The 24,302-nt window shown below is 40.5% G+C and overlaps 1 protein-coding gene across 2 annotated transcripts; it reads left to right on the forward strand.

Annotated features, from left to right (window-relative positions):
- Nucleotides 1-1,014: 1,014 nt before the first annotated feature.
- tmc5 (transmembrane channel like 5) lies at nucleotides 1,015-18,778 on the forward strand. 2 transcript variants are annotated; one of them, XM_024259190.2, is made up of 20 exons: nucleotides 1,015-1,216; nucleotides 1,531-1,677; nucleotides 2,162-2,349; nucleotides 4,442-4,513; nucleotides 5,441-5,557; nucleotides 6,970-7,072; nucleotides 8,938-9,019; nucleotides 9,121-9,375; nucleotides 9,493-9,635; nucleotides 9,718-9,862; nucleotides 9,947-10,099; nucleotides 11,642-11,814; nucleotides 14,110-14,289; nucleotides 14,364-14,459; nucleotides 15,066-15,141; nucleotides 15,524-15,657; nucleotides 17,175-17,348; nucleotides 17,437-17,515; nucleotides 17,586-17,678; nucleotides 17,765-18,778. In XM_024259190.2, exons 2-20 carry the CDS (start codon nucleotides 1,604-1,606, stop codon nucleotides 18,482-18,484), a joined length of 3,057 nt encoding a protein of 1,018 aa, XP_024114958.1. In that variant the 5' UTR covers nucleotides 1,015-1,216; nucleotides 1,531-1,603; the 3' UTR covers nucleotides 18,485-18,778. The 2 variants fall into 2 exon arrangements, with proteins under 2 accessions (XP_024114958.1, XP_024114959.1); XM_024259191.2 differs by lacking the exons at nucleotides 1,015-1,216; nucleotides 1,531-1,677; nucleotides 2,162-2,349 and adding an exon at nucleotides 2,796-2,948.
- The last annotated feature ends 5,524 nt before the right edge of the window (nucleotides 18,779-24,302 follow it).

Below are 24,302 nucleotides of genomic sequence, written 5' to 3' on the forward strand. Positions count from 1 at the left end.
GTTTTGTTCAATGCCAATCTTTGATGAGCAAACACAGATATACTGTAATTGAATAGAAATGACTTGTAAAGCAAACAGAGGGCTACAATAGGTAAACACACAGGAGATTTACATTTAATAACGTTTCAGCTTGGTGGGCATGTAATGTTAGAGCTTCAGTAAACAAAACCTCAATGTCTCAAAGAATGGGAAGGCAAATGAGGCATTTATGATCCTGATTATCTGCAATTCCACCTGCCTCTTCAAAGATATTTCAATATTTCCACAACCCTGTTCACTTCCATTAACAGATCATGTGTCTGACTCTAACTGATGCTCTTTTGAAGGCAAACAGATCGAAATACAGTATATAATAAATAACAAAAAATACTTAAATGTTAATTTCAGATAAATATATACCAACAAACTGTGCCTGCAGGCTGTAATCGATGCTAAAATAGCAAAAGATAAACTAAAGACTGAATAATTTCCATTTTAAAATTCACCATTCCATAGTGAGCATTTTTTGGTTTTGTTCTGTTGTTGAAATCACTCATAATTCCATTATATATGCTGCTCTGTGGTTTGTAAACATGTTCTAGGTCATTTAAAGGAATCCCTTCTTCACTTTTTAACAACATTATTAGCGAACTTGTCTCAAATCCTTAAAAAAACATCCAGATTTGTTATCCTCTAAAGTACATTTACATTCAAAAAGTGATGTGCAGTTTATTTATTTCTTTCTGAGGTTTTGTGAAAAGTGAATGATTTAAATGGAAAAAGTTTAATTTGAAAAGTGAACTATATTGATTGTTGTCTTCTCTGTTTCAAGAGAACTAAAAATCACAAGTGAAGTCTGAAAATTTACAGTCAGCCTGTCAGACTGGACCTTGACTCTTGGACGGAAAAGTTACTTGTTTGTTTGTTATTTCTTTAAAGTGCATCTGAAGGAATGCAGAGGTCAGGTCAAAGTGGTTTCAGCAGATTCTCCCAGCAAGCCCTTTAATTAGTTCATTACATGTCAGCGGGCAGAGAGATAACAGGATTTCACTGCAGGAAGTACCGCTTGTTCAGAACAGGTGGACTTTCCCCCTTCTGCACTTGACTCCTGCTTCCTGGAATACGAACTGTCCTTTCTTTAGTGGACTGACACAGAAGACAGATTCCCAGGAGCTGCTCCGCCTCACACGGCTCGGTCCTCCTCGCCAGAACGACCTCTTGTTTGGATCAGGTTGGGGTGAGCAAACCTTCAAATGAACCTTTACAGAGTCATTTCTGTTCTTCTGTTTGCTGCTAAACTGACTCTGTTTGAGAAGCTCTCAGCTCAGCTCAGTCAGATGAGATGGAAACCAACCCAGCCAAATGAATTAGTGATGAAGATGAGCCAAAGAGATTCAATTACACCTGCTTCCTTCCAACAATAGCTGTCTCTCAGCCTTAAACCTCTTGACCATCACATGTAAACTAGTTCAGGTTATACTGAAGCCAGAAAGTTAATGAATTCTGATGACAACTTTTGGCTTAATGTGCTTTTGTTTGTCTAAAATATAGTTTTTCAAGAGGAAGTAAGCAGTTCTTTAAAAGAAATACTATTTCATACTTGGAGAGAAAAGATCAAACTCTGATGACGAGCTACAGCAGCAGAGGGTTCTTCAATGCCGCCTATCATGACAGCGAGACGCTGGAAATGGACAGAAGGTTTGTGTTTTCTTCACTAAGACTTACCTCTTATTTGGTGATTAGTTTACAAAGAACAGAAGCTGACTAAACAGAACTCCTCAATTATACAGATGCAAATCAATCAGATAAAGACGTCAAAGAGAGAGACCTGCATTTTAGTGATTTTTTAGTCCATTTGAAATCAGTTAGAGCCAAACTTTATCTTTTGTTAAATATTTCAGATGCCGATCTCATTTAATTTAATGTTTTATTACCAGAAACTAATGAAGGACAGAAGCTATGATACATTAAAAGTTTAATAAAGTATCATCTTAATTGTCTTTATTTTTAGTTAGTTAAAAGCTCATGATGGTTAATATATGTGTTTTACATCCAGTTTGGGCATGACCTGATTAGCCGACTAATTGAAAAAATAATTTGTGATTAGTCAACTATTAAAATAATCGTGTGTGACAGCCCTAAATCAATATTTAATATCCCAATTATTGGTTCTTGTCTGCAGGTCTGGAACCAAACCTCCCCACACAAACCCATACGCCAGAGAGGAGCCTGTCCGGTGGGGAGGGCGGCTTGGGGGGAGAGATGAGGCTGCCTGGGGGGCAACCGATGGGGGCTTGCAGGATGAGAGCCGGAGGGGGAGGGACCACATCACCACAGGAGCAGGGGCCCCTCCGTTCCCACATCAGCCCTGTAAGTCCTTCCCCTGAAACCATTCCTTTGATGTGAAAAGACATTTATTTTGAAATCTGTTGAATTTCAGGCCTTCTGCTTTGGGAAAATTTACTGCCAAAATATAATTACGACTATTTTCGTTTTTTACTTTAAAGCTAAATAATAAAGACATCCTGATTAGGCATCAAGAACAAAAAAACTAAAACAAACAGAAAAAAATGGGTTTTTTGTTTGTTTGTTTGTTTTTTTTTTTACATCAAAATTCTCTCTGTTATAGATAAAACTATAATTTGCTCAGATAAATATTAGGAATTTTTCTACTAGTTATTTATTCTCTGCCTTTGTTTGTCCAATAAAACTCAGAGAGAAACAGGTTATTGCTAAGAATGACAAATGCTTGTTCACTAAAGTAGTGATCACACTATTTTTCAAATCAGAATTTGGTTTGGTCCTCCTGGGTTCCCATAGAAACAAGGCAACAGATTTAATGAAGGAAGGCTGGGAAAAAACACCAACTGTTCCTGAAAAAACTGGGTCAATTTATACATTTGTGCTTTTAAAATTAGCTTTGAAGTGAGTGAAGAAAAGAATATTTCCTCCACATCCATTTAGGAGAGGTGAGCTGCCGCCCCTTGAAATGTCCTTTTTCTAACTGTCATAAATACTACTGCTTTGCATGTTTGAATCTTTATGGTCAGAGTCAGGTTCCTGCGAAAACTGCAAATACATGTTGCACTATTTATTTATTATATTAAGAGAGGTGCCTTTTTTAAATAACTTTTATTGAAGATGAACACAAATACAAAGCAGGAAGGAGCGCATCCCAAAAAAGAAACTTTTAAAACTGATAGAATTTAGGAAAAAATTAATAATAATATTAATTATCCTATAAATGTAGGGCATTCTTTTTACTTTACATCTATGTAGTCTATTAAAAATGTAGTTTGAAAATGTAATGTAACATTTGTATTTTAATGTTTTTTATCATCAAACTAAAGTAATTTCTATTGGTTTGTCATTTAAAACACGATTAATTTTATGTTTATTTCTTATTATTTGTTCCAACTGGTTCCAGAGCTAAAAAAAATCTACATTTATAGAAAAAGGAATGTACAGGTTCAGGAGAGTCATTCCATAAACTATAGCTACATCAATATTTGAAGGTGACATCTCTTCAGGAAACAGGTGTCCTCTTGAATGTAGAGCATCTTGTCCCAGATAAAAGGCAGAATCATCAGCTTCAGATAACTCAGAAAAGATTTTACACATGAAATAGATGGGCTGCATGGTGGCGGCATGAGGTGGTGGTTTGAATCGCGGCTGGGATCTTTCTGTGTGGAGGTTGCATGTTCTCCCTGTGTAAGCGTGGGTTTTCTTTTGGAACTCTAACTTCCTCCCACAGTCTAAAACCATGCTACATAGGTTAACTGGTGACTCTACCTGTCCCGAGGTGTGCATGTGGGATTCTGTGCCCTGCAACAGACGGGTAACCTGTTCAGGATGTATCTCACCGTCACCCAACAGTAGCTAGGACAGGTTCCAGCAACCCCGTGACCCTAAAAGAGACAAAGCAGGTTAAGAATATAGAATAATAGATAGGCTTCCAACAACATCAGTAACTTGAACAAACTGACAGCATTAAGTTGTTAATATCTGACTGCATCTCACTAAGCATCATCAACAGTTTACTGGCTGATAAAGGACGATGGTTTAGTCAGGAATCATGTTCATCCTTGAAATCGGATTTTATGATTCCGCATAAATTTTTTTTTTTTTTTAATTTCATTTGACTCTGTTGTTAAATGTATTTATTCATTTTATATTTATACCCAAAAATGACATTTTCAACTCCCTTTTGAATAAATTGTTTGTAAGAGTAAATCTAGAGTCAAAACTTATTTCTTTGCCACCGTCAAAAAAAAAATCCTTGAGGAAATACTGTGAATATAATGTTTTCTCATCGTCATGTGAAAGAAGTCTCTTTAAATCTAAAAATCCTTTGGAAAACATAAAAAAAACAGGGAATATTCATGTTGTTGTTTTCTTTGACAATCTCAGTTCTGTTAAGTGGATTTGCGATGCCAAATTGACTCTTCTTCTTATTTTTCAGATCACAACAGATTTCAAGCAGATAATCGGTATAACCAGCGTCCTCAAGCTCGCCTTCCTTCTTTGGTGTCAGGTATGAACTAAATGATCTAACAAACATGTTTTCTTCCTCCCAACCGCCTCTTAGTTTTTTCTAACCTTGAGATCTTTTTTAATTTTTAATATCCAACCCAAACGCATTCTTAGACTGAGAACCTGACCTTAAAGTCATGCTGGATAATCATTGACAGACGATCCGGACAGAAACCGTGATCAACAAGGAAGCTGGCAAAGAAAATAGAAGGAAATTTTCAACCATAACTCTGACTGTGCTCCCTGTAAAATATACACGCTTGTGGGCTTTAAATTCATCACCAGTTCAGTCATACAGCAATATTCATACAATTATTTATGAAAAATAACTGCATTTTAATTTATTTTTATTTCTAATAAAACTAAAATTAGATTAGATTACCTATTGCTTGTTTTTGAGAAGGATTTAGTTTGACTGAACAAAGCTCCGCTTAAGGCCACTGAAATAGGAATTTCATGAAGTTATCGAGAAATGATTCATATTTTTAGTTTACAAATGCATGTCATGCAAAGTGACAAAATGTCACAGTTTGATAGATTCTTTATGACTTTAACTAGCTGTAAAGATAAAGCAAAGGCGTGGATCAAACAGTGAAAGCTGTAGTCGTTTTATCTGTTCTGGTTCTGTGGTGATTTTCCTGTTACTATAAACAAAAATATATGACCTAAAATGAGATCCCAGCATCGTCAATGAACATCAGAGAATTAGCTAAAAAAAAGTCTTTGGTGAACTGAAAGGAGAAAGAATCAGACTTTTGGAGAAGTTTCAGTCCATTAAGTTCTTCACTTCCTCGTCCGAGCTGACATTTAGGTTGTGAGATTTTGGTTAAAAACTTCATAATTGTAATTAAAACGCTACTGGGAACATTTAAAAAGAATGTCACGGGGACTTTAAAACAAACATTTATATATTTTGTCTGTTCTGCAGACAACATGACTATGCGACTGAGAGGAATAGCAATGAGAAGAATGAGCATGTTTCCTCATGCCAGTCCTGCTGATGTGGATTTGACTGAGAACGCCATCAGGGAGGAAATGGAAAATGGTAAGTGTTCCTTTCTGGTGTTAAACGATTCCCCTGAATTCATGCAGCTAAGTGTGGTATGGAGTGAAAACACAGTAGACTGGTCACAGTTACAATAGGTTGTGAGTAACAAATCTCGGCTTTGCTTGAATTTGCATTAATAGTTGCAATTGCAGGATCGCAAAATCCTGGAGGGTCTGACTTGTGTAAAACTTTTGATTCCAAAGGAGATGTGGGAATTTCTTTGGAGGAGAGCGCACCTGAAGAGCACACAGCTATTCCGCTACACACACAGGCGCGTACACACACACAGGGAGCCCGCATAGTGAAATGTCATCAGCTCTGCATTTCTAAATTTCGCCACACGCCAAGACTAACCAATTTTTTAATTTTCTGCAACAATGAACATGTTGACAAGCTTGAATAATTTTTTCACTGATACATGAAGAATCAGACAAAACCACATTTACACACAAATCAGAGTTACAAATGCACAAGGGGTTGAGAGACTTGTCATGTCTCCAGATTTGTCCATTGATGATGCGTTTAAATGGTGCAAGAATGCTGGGTCATCAGAGTTTTCAAATCCTGCATTTTGAACTTAGATTGTGATTATTATCTAGTACCTGAGTGGTCTTTTAGTGAAAGGTCGGCAAGTTCAAATCCAGACCGAGTTATACCAATGACTGTAAAAATGGGATCCCATGCCTCCCTGCTTGGCACTCAGCATTTGGATGGGGGGTGGGGGTGGGGGGTTAAACCCCCAGATAGTTCCATAGTGCAGCTGTATTTCTGTAGCTCACGGCTCCTCAAGGGGATGGCTCAAACACAGAGAACCGATTTCACACACCTGGGTAGGTGCGTGACAACTGATGGGACTTTAACTTTTTAAAATTGATCTTTTTACCACACTCTCAAACATAAATGACCCAATAATTAAGATAATTCAAATTTGACTAAAGAGTAGAGTGAGTGAATCAGGTTTCTCCATAGTGATTGGTACAAGGACATTGGTCTCTGGGTGTCCAGAAGAACCTTGTGCTTGTGATTGGGAACTACTGCTTGGCTCCGTGCTGGAGGCGCTGTCAGAGGTGGCGCTGCCGAGAGGTAGTGGAGAGTTTGGAAAACTTAAAAAAAAATGATGAGTGTTTCAAAAACTCAAAGACTTTCAAAAAAAGAAAATCTTAATTATTGGGGCAATTCTGTTTAAGAAAGCACAAACAATGTCAGGTTTTTATTAGATATTGTTTGCAATCTATTGCAAGTACACACAGTTACACACAACATTGTATGAGTTACAAATCAATTGCACACACACCCACATATGTGTCGAGACTGTTCTCTCTCCACATGTGGCTGTCCAAAGGCGTTCCTGATCTGAGATCTGGGAAAGATAAGAGACACTATTTGACTTGTCATTTCCTCCATGACAGATGAGCAAAACCTGATGAAGGAACTTGTTAGCATGTCCACTCTAGAACAAACTCGGGCCATCCGGGAACTCACAATGAGCTTTGAAGCGAAGAAGAGAATAAGGTGGGTTGAGTCAGAGGAAACACAAACAACTTGCTTTCAGCACAGTTCAAAGCCTTCGAGTTAATCATTACACCCTAATAACCAAAGCTCCAAATGATTTTTTCCACGACTGTAAATCTGTCACACTAATTAGTCAGTAATGAGCACTACAATACAGCCACACAGCAAACTCCCCTCATGGTTCCTTCTGTTTGTCAAACTTCTCTGAAGAGCTGGGTCATGGTCTTGGCTGCTGTAGAGTTGGCATGGCAACGTGATGTTTGGAGATAACGGCAGCTTGAAGGCTGGATGAGCGTAATCAGCTCTGTAAGATTTTTCTTGATATGGGAAAGATACAACTCTTCACCTCTAACATGCATGGATTCTCGAACTCATGAAGGACCTCAGCTCCCTTGAAGTTGGTAGAACTGTGAAATTATCTTAAAAAAATTGTCAAAACTGCTATTATTCTACTATGAAGGACTTTGGAGTTTTAGCTTTGGAAAAGTGCTGTAGGAATAAAGAAAATGTACTCTTGAGTTTCAAGTTATTAAGAAAAATCAGCTTGCAGACCATTGGAAATGCACACCTGAGGACTGTATGTCCTTACCACAGACGCACTGGATAGATCATCTGTAAAGTAACACACTGGATTCTGCACAACAAAATGAGGCCAACATTGACCTGATTTTACCAATCAACCTCAACAATGTTCAGAAATTGGCAATTTGATGAAACAAAGAAGAGTTTGAAGTTCTGTCCAATCTACCTGTCCAAGAAGACCCAAGAGATGTCAGAGTCCAGGTGAGGGTCAGGGCAGGCAGGCAGAAATCAGACAATAAACAGGGTCAGAAACAGAAGATCAGGTCCAGATAGAAATGCTCTGTGATGCAGGCAGGGTGGCACAAAGCAATACTTTACACAGAGCACTTAAGGAACAGGTGGGTGACTGTCAGATGAGAATCATCTGAGTGGCATCGGGGAGTGTGCGCTGGGGCAGCTGGGATATGTAGTATGTTCAGTACTCTGGAGACAGCTCCCGCTCTGGCTCCTGACAGGTTGAAGTTGGGGGCTTGACCATTACCAAAAGTCGTTGACTACTCAGAGTACCACATAACTTCCTTCACTGATCTAATTAAGAACATTTCCAGGCAGATTTCTACAATTTTACACATCTTTATTGAGCACCAAGGCTTGGTCAGCAAACAGGCTTACATCTTTAGCCAGTGATAGCTGGAGATCAGACACACAAAATACTGTCATCTACAAAGCTTAGAATGGTACCACCCTCAATGAAACAGGGAGGTCAGGAACACAGTTTGGCAGAAAAATATTGTGCTTTTGACCTAAGCAAGAGAGGTTAAAAAATCAACTATCTGCATGCTGTAAGGAGTCAGAGATCTGTCTCCCCCTCTGGCCACCAGTGTGAGCCGTCTCCAGAGTATTAACACTACATCTCACAGCCGCCCCAGAGCACAGTTCCCGGATGCTGCTCACCTGTCGTTCATTGACAATCACCCACATGACACGTAAGCAGTGCCACTCTGCATGTATACTGAGCATTATATCTTGACTTGTCTTCTGATACTGATTCTTACCCGACTTTGTCTCTGTCTGCCACCTGCCCTGACCCACGACCTGATATCTCTGACTACTCTATCCAGCTCTGGTATTGTTATGCCAGTGCCTGACCTCTGCCTTCCTGACCCTGATTTAGCTTTTTGGACTTTTAGCTGTGTTTTGTTATCCTGTCTGAGCTAATAAACCTATTGCACGTGGAACCAGCCGTCTCCCCATTTGTCACACATTCAGAATCAAGTGTTGTATTGTCACCTAAGATGTTTGAATGAATTTGTTTGTAATGTTGTTGTATTACATATGAACAGGAATAAAGTACTGGCATTCAGATCGGTCAAGAAATCCCACGAATTCACATGGTTTGCAGAATTATCAGAAAATACATCCCTGGTGAGTGTTAAAGTTGTAAACATGTCATTTTTTTTTTTTTAATTTATGAGATTATCAATGGTACGGAGGCCATTGCTCTTGTTCAGAAGTGGTTGTGTCAGTTTTTCCGAAGGTGCGGTTACACCATGAGATCGGCCAGGCAGGCACTGGAACTGTGGCACGGCATCATGAAGGAGATTGGAGGAAAGTTTGGCTCCAGCGTTCTCACCTACTTCATGTTTCTCAAGTGGCTCCTCCTGTTCAACATTTTCTCCTTCGTGGTCAACTTCAGCTTCATCACCGTCCCTCTGCTCGTCTATGACCCCAACATCACTTCCAGCGTGAGCTTCAGAGGACTGGAGTTACTGACTGGAGCTGTGAGTGGGGCCAAACTGCATCTACAAGTGTTCACTTTGAATTTTGGCTTATTTAGGGGGGATAAGGAAAAATCGCAAGGAATAAATCAGCTGCTGACTGTGAATATGCTTCTTTAGGGTTACTTCACCCACACTGTCATGTACTATGGTGCCTACAGCAACGAAACCCTTAAGCATGGAGTGGAGTACAACCTACAGTTGGCGTATTTCTTCACCATTGCTGTCTATATGGTGCTGTGTGGCATTGCGCTGATTTTCAGGTCAGTTTGAGGTCACTGTTGACTGTATGGTTCCACTCTCTCCTACTGGCCTCCTGTTTGGCATGTATGTATCCTCCTGCAGCATGGCCAGTTCATTCAAGAAGAACTTTGTTCTGGTGGACCCAGCTTCCACCAGTGCATGGCAGCTCCTGTGCAGCTGGGATTTTAGTGTAACCAGTGAGAAAACGGTGACTCAGCGGAAGAACAACCTCCGAGTCCAACTCAAGGTAGCACATACGTTTCAGATTGCCGGCTGTATTCAGGCGTGAATGAACTTCTTTGCCATGTTTGATTTTGCTTTCATTTTCCAGGAGTCTCTGTCAGAGAAAGCCCAGCAGGAGCTGCTGACAGTTCCTGAAAAGCTGAAGCACTTCGGGATTCATTTTTGTTCCTGGCTTGTCTCCACCGCCTTGGTTGTTGGTTGTGCCGCCAGCATTTTCTTTCTCTGCCAGTACGAAGGAAAGGTACTTAAGTCAAGGAGAAACTAAATCTCACACTAAATCAGGGGTCTTCAACTAAAATTTAAAGAGGTCCAGTTAGGAAAAGTTACTTGAAGTTAGGGTTCGGAAAAAAAAAGTCTAAATATTCGGTGTAATATGTTTTTAAGTGGATTGGTGGCACATCTGCAACTTTATTGTTGTGAGATTATGTGAAACATTCAAGAATCTGTCACCACATATTATGCTGAGCAGTTTGGTATGAGGAAACAACTGTCTCCATAAATCCATATTTGGAGGAAGACTCCTGGTTGTGTCTGTAAACAGCAGCTTTATGTTTCTCTGAAGTTGAAAGCTCTTCTTCAACTTCCTCACGGGCTCTCTTCTACCCAAACAAGTATGTGTCCATATATGACAACTTGATAGTCAGAATATATTTCAATGGCAACAAGAGAAGCACCATTTGAAATGGAGGCACACATCGTGTTAGTTTTGTCTCAAGTTCGGACCCAGATGTTGGGTCATGCGGACCCAGAAACTGGGTTAGGATCCTTACCCAGATGCTGGGTCTGCATGACCCAACATCTGGGTTAGGATCCAGACAGCGTTCGACCAGTTAGTGACCCCTGCACTAAATCTTTGAAATGTTGTCCCTAATACAGTGACAAAAATCAAACTTTGTATGAGCACATCCACAATAACCGAAGCAATAAAAAAGGGTCATCTCGAAATCCAAACCTGGCACTGAAAGAAACAAAAGGAACTGAGTGCAGATGCATTGTTTAATTGCGGTAACAGTTCTTAGAGGACAGAAAGTCAATACTGTTGACATACTTACATGTTACTGTCAGGAGAAGATCGTATGACCGGATTCAAATGCAGGAGATCTCCAGACAGATGTGACAGGAATGTGTTTGTTCGACTCAAACAGAACTCTGAAAAAAAAGGAATCCCAAGAAAGTTAAAAAACACTTTGTTCCTGGAAAACAAGCCTAATTTTTTGTTCCACAACAAAAGCATAATTGAGAATATTAAGCAGGAGGAAAAAAAATACTTTTTGTTTCAGAAAATGTTTTGCTATTGAAGGATTTTTAGTTCTAAAGAGGCCAAGAAAACATTTTAAATACCGAAAACATTGTCTGAATCTGCCAATAAGGTAACCGTTAGTTAACTATTGAAGCTCACAGAGTCTCCATAAAACCTGGCCACTGTCACCACAGCAGCATGGTGTGGCAAAGAAAAAAGCTACTCAATGCTGTTGACTAATACAGCGGATAGAACTGATACTTTAATGTTTAGTCCAAGGGCCCATTGGAGCCACTGGTTATTTATAATGTTGTTTATTACAAGTGTAGATTACAGTAAACAGCAGAGCAATTGTATCCATTTCTGTTTAGTTACAGATGACCATAACCTAATTTTATCAGAATTTTCAAATATTTTAAAACAGGCGATGTAGTCAGTCTTTACCAGCATACATCAGGAACTTCCTGAAAAGACTGTGTGGGCTCATTCAGAATTCGCACAGGGTTTTCCTGGTTTCATAAGTGGTTATATCTGTGCTCTCAGTTGTTTTCTCAGTGGGGTCCTGGCGCTGCCAGCCTGCAGCAGGAGGCGGAGACTCTGCTCGTCCCCTTCATGGTGTCTCTGATGAACCTGGTGATCCCACTCTTTTTCTCCCTCTTCAATAAGCTGGAACACTACTCTAACAACCGCAGTCAGATTTACACCCTAGTAGTCAGGTGAGGGTTTTTTGTGAAAGTTCTGATTCATTCTGATTCATTTTGTTCCTCTTACCAGCCCACACAATATTTGTTTGGGGACAATTTAGATGTTTTCCCAGGAGTGTCTTTCTCTTTTGACTCTCCCATGGATCCAAATTCTTCCAATACTCTCTTTCTGATAGTTGAATCATCAACACTTATCTTAACTGAATCAACTGAGCCCTGCACTTCTTGTCATCTTTTAGTGCTTTTACAGGACTAGTAATGGGCTGGGACAAAGCTAAAATAAGTATCTAGATATATTCCATATGTTCTAATGTATCAAAAATAACAAATAATTACCGTTGACAAACGCAGGTTTTTGTAAAATTTGACAAAATCAACGACAAATCACACTCGCATTTCGCCCTGCTTCAGAAACGGCTCGATTTGGGTCACGTGACGCATTGACGTCATATAGGTAAGACAGCGCCATCAGCAGAATGCAGGCGGACCCAGGGTGTCTGCAGATACATGTATGTGTGTGCGCTGCGGCAAAGTTGAATTCTATAAACATCGGTGTTATGGTACGATGGAGTATTAGGGCCACCAAAAAAAAAAATAAAATAAAATTATGATTTTTAAACGTCATAAATTTACGAGATTTCCAATCGAAATGAGCCTATTGTGAATGAACACTGTGAGCAAAACCAGACCGACTAAACTGTGAAAAGCTTCTGATTTCAACAGGTAAACTGAATGTTTAAAACAGTGCACATGTTTGGAAGTTTCTTTGTTTGATTTGCAGTTTATTAATCATTGATGGTGGCTTGCAGGATCTCTGCAGATCCGTTGATGAAACCATCGACAGTCGCAGCGGTCCACCAGTCATTTCTTCCTCCGTGAAAGATCAGATCTCATTCATTTCTGTGTGATGCTTTCATCTGAAGAGGAATCGTTTTCTGAATTTTCAGTGTGCTTAGCTAACGTGACAGACAGTTGTCATCCCCTGTTGTTGTTGTGTGTTGAAACGGGACGATTCATGTGGAGAACAGGGCGTACAGAGCTGTTTACATTCTCCTTTGGTTTCTGCGCATATCAGAAACATGCAGTAAGGTGGTGAAAGAGCTTCTGGGTATGTGAATAAAGTGATTAAATAAGTGAATAAATAATAATAAAGTGGCGGACGGTCCTGCAAACATGTCTCTAAGCTCTTTATTTTGCATATGAAACTCTGCATTACCGACCCGGATAGTCAGCGTCATTGATGATTTGATTTAGAGTCGCCAAAAGGTTCCGATCTGTAAATAAAGCTTCACGAGATGCTCCACGTCTTCCAGCTTCGAGCATGGCTCTGATAAACGGACAGCTTTCAGTTTCATCGGCATTCTCAGCGTCACTGTCAGTGTCATTGCCAGATTGTGAGCTCTTACTTTACGCGCTGCCGGCTCAAATTGATAGGGCTTTACAGTCCTCAAACCACAAACACCCGGCGCCTCTGAATCAGCGTCACTTTCAGAACAAATGTTTCCACAATCTGAGTCTGAAGACAGAATTGTGGACCTTGAAATATCGCCGCTATCGCTAGCTCCGACACGCAAAGCAGAAGCCATCTTGCTATGTTGACTCTGGTGACGTCACACGCACCACGTGACCAAAACAGAGCTTTTTACCCAGAAGAGACAGGTTTGCCAAATTTGGCCACAAAAATGCCGTTTTATTTCAGTATTTCTTGCTCAAAACTATGGGGTTCCATTTGTGCCAAAAATATGTTTTTGCGTCCACTGATTTGTCTTTGGACCGTTGTCTATGTCCATTGTCTGTGTCTAATGAACAAGTTTAATGAACATTGTATGCCAATGTATATTTTGCTTAGTGATGTCTCAGCTTGCTTTATTTTTTAAACCCCATACTCCTGAACAGGTTCTCTTGCTGGAGTCTTCTGAAACCCTATTGCTGTTAATGAAGACTTTTTAGCACGAAGACATTGCTTTTTGGATGTCCCAGTGTTTTTCACTTATACAGAAAACATTTTTCAAGTTGAGGTGGAAAAACTCCAACAATATGAATTACAGTTCATTTCAGGATTTACTTTACAGTGGCTCAGCTTCATTATTTTCTACTAAATTACTTTTTTCTTGGATTATATTTTTGTAATGGAAGCAGTTATTTTTTAATTAAATAATCAAAACTATTTGTTATAAATACCTTTCATATAATTCTGTTGTGTTTAGGAGGCTGTGTCTTAAACCTTCCCAAGTGACTACAAGTTGATGTAAAATGTATATTTCTATCTAACAGATGCAACATATCTTTACATTTTTACATCTGCAGGAACGTCTTCCTCCGGATGTCCATTCTGGGGGTTTTGTGTTACTACTGGATGAATGAAGTGTCTCTGCGATCCCCCTCTCAGTGCTGGGAGTCCATGGTGGGCCAGGCCCTCTACCGTCTGGTTATTGTTGATTTCTTTTTCCAGATGCTGGGATCCTTCTTCGGGGAGTTTCTCAGAAAGTAAGTTATGTTCCAGTTTGTTCCATTTTCATTCTGTAATGTCCAAATGTAACTTTAGTTGATTTGTTTTAAAGTGTGATTGGAACCAAACTGCATCGACGTCTTGGACCGCCAGAGTTTGACGTTGCCAGAAATGTCCTGGATCTCATCTATGCACAGACACTGGCCTGGTAAAACAAAATTAATATGTATCTAAATTAGGGCTGTCAGATGTGTTGCGTTAATTACGCATAAATTTGACATATCCATGACGCCGACAATTTTTTTGACGCATTAATCGCGGATTTTCTCATACGTGCCTTTCCACACCGTGGGCGGGTGTCCCTCATCGCCCTCTAACTCACCGGCTGCTCTCACTAGCGAGCTGCTAGCTAGAACCGGCCCGGCGCCAGGACGCGGAGAGCTCCTGCACCTTAACCCGGCTCCGGTTCGCGTCCAGTACCACGTGTGGTGGTACCGTTAGGCATTTTATGTTACAGCCTTTTATTGTTAAGAAAGTTTATGTCAAAACAATGTTACAAAATAAAGTATTTCTGATGAAAACTATTAGTTTTGCCATTCTTGTTTTCATAATTAATGTAGAACTGCTAAATTCCACGAAGCACACATGTTTTTCCTAAAAAAGGCCACATATTAATTTGCGATTAATCGCAAGTTAACTGTCAACAATGCGATTAATTGCGATTAAAAAATGTAATCGCCTGACAGCTCTAATATTAATATATATATTAAGCACACTGTTCTTGTCCAGTGTTGTGAGTCTTTTTTCCTTACAGGATTGGAATCTACTTCTCTCCTCTTCTACCGAGCATTCAGATTCTCAAGTTCTTCATCCTGTTTTATCTGAAGAAGGTAATGTTGGCGTGAACGCCTGACTGAGATCCTGAGGCGGCCTGACAGGCACCCAACAAAGCCTCTGCTGTCAGAGCGGCTTCATGTTATGTTTTCTTTAATGGCTCATATTACTCTATTTGTGAACATTTGTCAATAATTAATTAAAATCCTTTAATTACATGTGCCTGAGCTCCATTTAGGGTTATGGAAAATGCATTCAGAGTTTGCTTAGTGTACTTTGTGAGGTCAACCATTCTTAGTGAGCGAGAAGCCCTTGGTGTGATCCGACATTTGATCTCAGACAACAGGAGTTTGGTCGGATTTGATTGCTTTGCAATGCCAGGACTATGTCTGAGAGAATTCTGTGTAAATGTTTCTTTGTGCTTCACCCCCCCCCCAGGTCAGCCTGACCCAAAACTGCCAGCCTCCACGCCGAACCGGCAGGGCAGCGCAGATGCAAACCATCTTCATCTTCCTCCTCTTCTTCCCATTTTTCGTGGGAGCCATATCCATAGTTGGATACACCTCCTGGAGGTGAGGGCCACAAAAAACACATTTATTTTGACAATAATGTAAAACTGACTTTCGTGGATGATGATCTAAGAAGGTTTTTGAATATGAAAGGAGCTTTGAACACAGATCTCTTTTTAACCACTTTAAACCAACAAACTTTAAAAGCTTTAAAGGGGTCTTACCATGATTTTCTTAAGCCTTTCAGAGTAAACTATATCCATATATATGATTGTATATCACCTTTGGAACATTAAAAACAAATTATTTATAAAATACTAGTTATTTTTGTGAGTTTTTTTCTACCCAGAACTCAATTCCTGAGGCTCTGCCTGCCGCTGCGTGTTTCATGACATCCTCCTAGAACCGACTTTGGCTGTGTTTTAACCACGGAATCAAACAGCATCAACATTTTTCAAAGATGGATGCACATACCATATTTCTGCCTTTAGTAGGGGCGGCCATTGTTACACTGGTTTACAACACAAATACACTTGGCCACGGTCAAGGTACTCACACATCGTCGGTTTCACATTCTATAGTGGACACTTTCAATGAAAAGTCAATGCAAAAATCCGTACACCAGAATTCCTGGTTTTTGCATCTGGAGCACACATGATCGCACATGGCTATGCAAATTTTTAAGCCGCAAGCTCTACATGCAAATCGGGCACGCATTGAGCGCACGCTGAATGGTTGAACATTTTCACAAATAATCGCAGCAACGCAGCACTGTGATCAATCACAGGCTCTGATTTGGGAATGGCGTGTGGTTATCGTCCACTTCAAAGCACGGAAGTGCCAAACATGATCACGAAAGAGAAATGAATCATTGCGGTTTGTGCCCGGTCAGATCAATATGACACCTAGACAGATACTTACAGCAGGGGTCCCCAAACTTTCTCTTGTGAGGGCCACATAACTGCTTTCTTCTCTGATGTGTAGAGCACGTTCTTGAACGCACCGGACGCGGCCAGTGTGTGAGCACCTAAAGACTGTGCCAGTCAGGGTGGGGGTGGGGGAATAGCTTAAAGGAGCCCCGCCTCTAAAGCAATGAACTCTTGTTTGAGCTGGAATTCATTGAAGACAGGACACAACTGGAAAATATACGGTATCCTGCATTTAAAATGATCACTGCTAGCTGTGGAGAAATTGGGTGTTGGTTTTAGACTGGGGCGGTGCTGGCAGAGCAGACTATTCCTGAATGGGGCTGTCTCACTCTCTGACATCAACACTTGAGGACTTGCTCGTTTTTGTGGGTATGGGAGGGGCTAGAGAGCACAGGTTTTTAGAGGATTCCTCAGTAATGCGTGAACGGATCAAAATACCACTTTGGCGTTTTTATAGTGAGGAATGAACAGTACAATAATACACTTAAAAGCTCAAAAAGTTGTTTTATCATGGTATGGCCCCTTTAAAGATTAACAAATGACTAAACAGTACAAAGCACTAGAACACAAACTTCCAAGCAGGCTTTGACCTCATAAAGCATGAGTTTGAAAACGTTCCTGCTGTCGTTTCATCCCTGTCCTGCTCTGCAGCCTGAACCCCTCCCAGAACTGCGGCCCTTTCCGGGGCCTAAATCAAGCCTTCAGCGTGGTTGAGATCTGGATAGAGGGTCTGCATATCCTTCCAGGTTCTGGCTGGGCCGTGTGGATCTACAAAAACATCATTAGAAGTGAAATCTTCTACTTTCTCATCACTCTTATCATCCTGTAAGCTTGTTATTCTGCCTTCGTGCTGCACGAGCATTAAATGTCGACAACGGTTTGAGCTTTCCTCGTCTGCCTTTGTTCTGTTCAGTGGCGTCACATACGTCTTTTACCAACTCATTCAAGGCCGCAAGGAGCTGATTGGTCTCCTAAAGCAGAGGATTATTAATGTGAGTGTTTGCATTTCTTGCTCTTTTAGCCTTCCTTTGTCCCTTCTTTAATATCTAACTCTTTACTCAGGAAGGAAAAGATAAGTCCTTCTTGTTAGACAAGATCCAGAACCTGCAGAGCTCTCGACCAAAGAAAGACACAAGGCAGAGCAAAGATGGAAGGGTTTGTTATCAAGCTTTTTCATGCCAAATTTGTGTTAAAACCACATATTTTTTACACTTATCTACAATCTTCTGTTGGCCTTCTAGAGCTCGCATCAACCTTCTTTGGGCGGTCATTCCGACGCCGTGCGTCAGGCTCTGCTCGCTCGTCAGCAGGCTGAGCAGGAGGAGGCCACATACAGCGACGGAGTGTCTGTTCCTGCTGACATTTCCACCTCCAGTGCGCTGATGCAGGCCATGCTGGCTCGTCAGAGGGCCGAAAGAGAAACTGAGGACCTCTATCAAAGAGTGGAGGACCCCCCTTCATCCTTCACCGCGCTCTCACTGGCTATGGAAGCCCGGCAGAGAGCAGAAGGGGAAATGCTGCAAGACAACTCCAGGGAGGGAGATTTTTATGAAAATCCCACAACTGCATCCAGCGCCGTCTCACAGGCCATCCAGGCCAGACTGAGAGCAGAGGAGGAGGCGTCGGCGTCAAGCGCCATGATGCAGGTCATGAAGGCCAGGCAGCAGGCAGAGCAAGAGGCCGGGATGCAGTGGACTGATGTTCAACTTCAGAACCCAGCTGTGTCCAGCTCAAGCGCTGTCGCTCAGGCCATGCAGGCAAGACTGAGAGCAGAGGAGGAGTTGCCGGCATCCAGCGTCATGATGCAGGTCATGCAGGCCAGGCAGCAGGCAGAGCAGGAGGCCGGGATGGAGTGGGCCCATGTTCAACCACAGAACCCAGCTGCGGCTGGCTCCAGTGCTCTTATTCAGGCCATGCTGGCCCGACAACAAGCCCAGAACGAGTATGACGATGGTTATTGAAGGGATTTCCGGTCTTCCACTCTTCACCTGCTGAGGGTCTACCACAACCGAAGATACTGAAAAAATATGACAGCAGCACAGGCTGAGAGGGCAGGTCCACCTCACTGTATTTTTTTATATAACTATACTTTAGGAAGTGTGTTCTTTTATTTTTTTAACCTCTAAAAAAGGAACATTAAATGTGCCATTTTTGAAAATGTGTCTAAAATTATTGTAACCATTATACTAGTTAAAAATGTTAATATCTACAGTACTGTATATTTTTAGACGTCAATAAAATTCTTAAAAACTGTATCTGATGAACTGATAACATTTACATTTTTTACCCTCTGCTTTAAGTTTCATGTAGAGAAGTGAAGTTAAATGAGTTAAATATTTATGACATAGGACAAGAGTTTTTTAGATCACATGCTCGAACCAATGAAAAAAAAGTTGCTTTTCTGAGTCACTTCTGAGATTTTAAATGTTAAACAGTTCCATAAAAAGTTTAAAAAATAACAATAACAAAGTTAGCATTCTGTTAGCTTTGATCGTTGATTGTTTTTACTTTTAAATTTTATTTTTACCTCAAAACTGTTCAATGCAGGTGAAAGACATATTTTTAACACAGACAAATGCCTTTAAACAATCAACAATGACTTCCTGATTTCGCAATGCAGAGTGTCATGTTTAAATTTAAGTTTGCCATGCATTCCAGATTCCGCCACTAGACGGTCAAGTGGTTATGGCTGCGGACTCACATTCAGAAGGTCATGGGTTCGAATCCCGCTCAGGAATAGTCCACATTAGAAAAATATTTGTTTTTACTTTTCAATTTTAATTTTACCTCAAAACTGTTCAATGTAGGGGAAAGAAATATTTTTAACACAGACAAATGCCTTTAAACCATCAACAAAGACTTCCTGATTTCGCAATGCAGAATGTCAGGTTTAAATTTAAGTTTTCCATACGTTCCAGATTCCGCCATTAGACGGTCAAGTGGTTATGGCTGCGGACTCACGTTCAGAAGGTCATGGGTTCGAATCCCGCTCAGGAATAGTCCACATGAAATATTTGCTTTTACTTTTAAACTTTATTTTTACCTCAAAACTTTTCAATGCAGGTGAAAGACATATTTTTAACACAGACAAATGCCTTTAAACCATCAACAATGATTGCCTTATGTCGCAATGCAGAGTGTCAGGTTTAAATTTACGTTTGACATGCATTCCAGATTCCGCCACTAGACAGTCAAGTGGTTATGGCTGTGGACTCACATTCAGAAGGTCATGGGTTCGAATCCCGCTCAGGAATAGTCCACATGAAATATTTGTTTTTACTTTTAAATTTTATTTTTACCTCAAAACTGTTCACTGCAGGTGAAAGAAATATTTTTAACACAGACAAATGCCTTTAAACCATCAACAATGACTTCCTGATTGCGCAATGCAGAATGTCAGGTTTAAATTTAAGTTTGACATGCATTCCAGATTCCGCCACTAGACGGTCAAGTGGTTATGGCTGCGGACTCACATTCAGAAGGTCATGGGTTCGAATCCCGCTCAGGAATAGTCCACATGAAATATTTGTTTTTACTTTTAAATTTTATTTTTACCTTAAAATTGGTGACATGGGGGGGGGGGTTGATTCCTTTTTGATGCATTTAATGACCTTCAAATTGCAAATTAGATCTAGGTTGTACGACAGCACACAGTTCTGCCCCCTCCCCCCATCCACATACCTAAGAGAAACAGGTTTTTTAGGACCAGGCAGTCCTAGTCTTCAAGAAAGACTTTTCTCCAGTGTGTCTGTGTTTTGTGGCACCACTGGCTGTCTTCAACATTCTGGTTGCCTTTTTTGAATTTGGAAAATTGTCTTTTTACAGATGAAGGCTTCTCATCATTCTCTTCTTCAACAATTAATAGTTTATTAGTCTACTTATGTACAAGTATCATGTGGAGAGGATGTTCTGGCTGCAAGTCCATATACTGGCATATCATCATCATAGGAGGAATCTGAGAAGATGAACTCTGATTCCACAACAAAAGAATCGTCTTCACTGCTCCCAGAGTCCACATCGAGGATTATTTGAAATAGAGCTAAGTGTTTCAGAGGAGTGTGAGTCTTGCTGATATTGGGATGTTTGTCTTTTTGACTTGAAGATGTGTCTATGTTTATAAGTCATAAACATGCACTATGTGACCAAAAGTATCGGCTCACCCATCCAAATGATCAGAATCAGGAGTCCTAATCACTTGGCATGCTTATTGTTTTTAGAAACATCAGTGAAAGCATGTTTTGCTCTCAGGATCTCAGTGAATTCCAGTATTAAACTGTCATAGGATGCCACCTGAGCAACAAATCCAGTCTTGAAATGTCCTAAATATTCCACAGTCAACTGTCAGTTCTATCAGAACAAAATCCAAGAATTTGTAACAACTCAGCCAGGATGCTGAAAGTCTAAAGAGGTCATAGACTTTCTGCAGTCAGTTGCTGCAGAGCTGCAACCTTCATATGACCTTCAGATCAGCATGAGTACAGTACACAGAGAGCTTCATGGAACGAGTTTCCATGGCAGCAGCTGCAGCCACACATCAACAAGTACAATGTAAAGCGTGGATGCAGTGGTGTAGAGCATGCCGTCACTGGACTCTAGAGCAGTGGAGACGTCTTCTCTAGAGGGAGGAATCATACTTCTCTATCTGGAAATCTGATGGACCCGTCTGGGTTTGGAGGTTGCAGGAGAACGGGACGTTTCAGACTGCATTGGTGGAGGAGGAATGATGGTGTGGGCTTGTTTTTCTGACCCCTTAGTTCCAGTGAAAGGAACTTTCAATGCTTCAGGAGGCTAAAACATTTTGGACAATGCTCCCAACCTTAGTGGGAACAGTTTGGAGCGGGCCCTTCATCTTCCAACATTTTTGTGCACCAGAGCACAAAGCAAGGTCCATAAAGACATGGAGGACAGTAGGGGTGTGCCAAAATATCGATATTGCGATATATCGCGATATTTAGTCCTGCGATCAATTCTCGATGGGTTCTCACCGGGTATCGATATTATATTTTCATTTAAAGAGGCTGTAGCGCTGAGCGTCTGAGTCGCGCGCCGGAACTATGGGCGCACACTGCGTCGGACTTTTAATAGCGATGCACGCGCTCGTTCGGGAGAAGCACCGGTGAGATACAGGCTCTGTAGCGCGTGTGTGAAGCATGCCTACCTGTCAGCATTTATCATCCATCTGTAGGAGATCCACCCGGTAAGAAGTGACTTTGTCTGAGCGCTAGAATGTCAGCGATCACTTACTTCCTGTTTGCTGTGGGAACTGAGCGCGTGCTACGCAGTTGTCTGTGTATGCTTCAAGGAGCGTCGGAATTTTCGCTTTCATGCACTTCAATGTTTAACCTGCTGCTGTACGGTGTAACTTTGATAAATTTATAATGTGACGTTTTCAAACAATGTAATTACTTGTTGCTAATGTTAATTTTAAAGTAATTCTTAAATAAAAAAGCAGGATTTGATGTATGAAGTTAAATTTAAATGTAATTAAACTAAAGTACATGAATTCACTGTAAAATTAGGGAGAATGCTAATTAATTGAAGCACTTAAAATTATATTTATTGCCATTATTATGTGTGTTTTAAGGTTTTTACCTATTGACTGCTGACTGACCAAATGGAAAAATGATAAAAATTGGAAAAATAATCTCAAGTAACAGTCTGAGTAAATCAGCCTTTATTTTTGGATGCTCAGCCCTTTTCAAGTGAGAGAAAAGTGCACAAAAAATTAGGTCAATTTTGAGAGAGGCTGTAAAACATTATATTGATCATCCTTTGGTGTGACGTTCTTTTGGAGGTAGATAGCTGTCACTACTTGACTTATTTAATATTTGTTCTGTTTACAACAATTCTGCACTAAGTAGTGTCACTGCTGATCATGTTTACTATTGTTAACATTGAATCTGACAGATAATTCCAATTCAGTTGTTGTCAATGTTTGTCAAAGACATAGTTTTACTGATTTCAACAATGTTGCACAAAAGTGTCTATAATTTGTTGCACAAAATAAGAAAAGTTGCTTAGTATGATTGTGTTTAAGGTAAAAAAGACAAATGGGGATATATTTCCCCCCAAAACATGTTCTATATAATGGTAGTTATTAGAGAGGGTTTTTACCAATTTTCGCAGTATCGCGATATTATCGATATCGTGAGCCATGTATCGCGTATCGTATCGTATCGTATCGTGAGATACCCAGTGATTCCCAGCCCTAGAGGACAGAGTCCTGAACTGAACGCCATAGAACACCTTTGAGATGAATTAGAGAGAGCCAGACCTTCTCCACCAACATCAGTTTGACCTGACCAATGAGCTTTTGGAAGAATGATCCAGAGTTCTTATAAATACTCTCCTCAACCTTGTGGACAGCCTTCCCAGAAGAGTTGAAGCTGCAATAGCAGCAAAAGGTGGAGCAACATCATATTGAACTCTGGGTTAGGAATGAGATGGAACTTTAGTTCAAATGTGAGTAAAAGCAGGAAAGCCAATACTTGTCCACATGCATCAGGTAACTACAACCCCCACACAACCTGTTAGTTCAAATACACATTAGGTACTACATGCTGCATTAACATATAGATGGGCAAGTTAATGGCTCATCAGTGACCCACCATGACACAACAATGGGCTCTCGGACTAGAGGGGGGGAACTCTTCCCTGCGCAAATTTGCGCAGGCTTAGGAATTCTAGTGTTAAGTGCTGATTTCTGAAAGACATAGAAATGCAATGTAAAATATATACATATATTTTTGTTATGTGAATAATTCCAGTTATGTAGGACATCTTATCAGTTGTGTGTATGAGTTTCCATCTACCCCTGCACCGAAATACCCGCCTGTGATTTACACTGATCCCCATAAAATGGGAAAACCGTTTGTGAATAACACTAAACACTGCAGATGTGTCACTAAGGTGGCAGCACTTTAACAGACTTACAGTAAAACATGATTTAAAATGAAAGGCTGGTTTGATAGCTCATGAATGAGGAGAAATTTGCATGGTGGGGTTCTTCTGGTAGGGTTCCTATCAGGAAAGGTGAGAGACTGGTGGACCCCAAATAGCTAGCACTCAGAGCAGAAGTGAACTGTTTCCACAGCTCAGATGTAGTACACTCTCCTGGCAGCCGGGTGGCAGCAGCGATTGCACCGGGAAAGAGATGTGATCAATGTCTTTGTTGTAGGAGAGCTGAATGTCTTTGTAAGGTTTTTTTTTTCGATGGTGACCTCAATACCTCGCTTTGTTTTCTATGGTCAATGGTGGACACTCAAGCAAGCCGAATCCGGAGGAGGCGGGTCCTCAGCGATAAAACTTCATTTCAAACTTGGATTGTAACATTTCACACTTTCACCATTTTTACATTACATGGAATAGAAACCAATTAAAGTGTTCTTTTGTTTATCACAGGAGTTGTGTTCTATAACCTGCAATTAGTGAAATTGGCAATTTAGTCATCTTCATTCATGTATTTATTCATTTTATAGATGTCTTAAGGCTTTAAACCCCTCACTACACATTCGCACAATTTTCTCAGTTAGACATTAAGAGTTTCAAACTTTTCTATCTTGTTTAAACTCACAGAGTTCAAACCTTTGTAGAACAACAATTCCAGTTTTATAGAATGTAAACATCTGCTTGTGATAAAAGATTTACAGTAGATTTGGCAAATTGAATGCATTCAGCAGAGGAGACATGCCCGTGAGAAGATTGATCGACAATGGTTAACAGCTAATCAAGACACAATGTGCTTTGAAAAAGAGAGCATACAAAATTGCACTTACATAG

The sequence above is a fragment of the Oryzias melastigma genome, linkage group LG1 (assembly GCF_002922805.2).
Source record: "Oryzias melastigma strain HK-1 linkage group LG1, ASM292280v2, whole genome shotgun sequence".
In the NCBI taxonomy this organism is placed as follows: domain Eukaryota; kingdom Metazoa; phylum Chordata; class Actinopteri; order Beloniformes; family Adrianichthyidae; genus Oryzias; species Oryzias melastigma.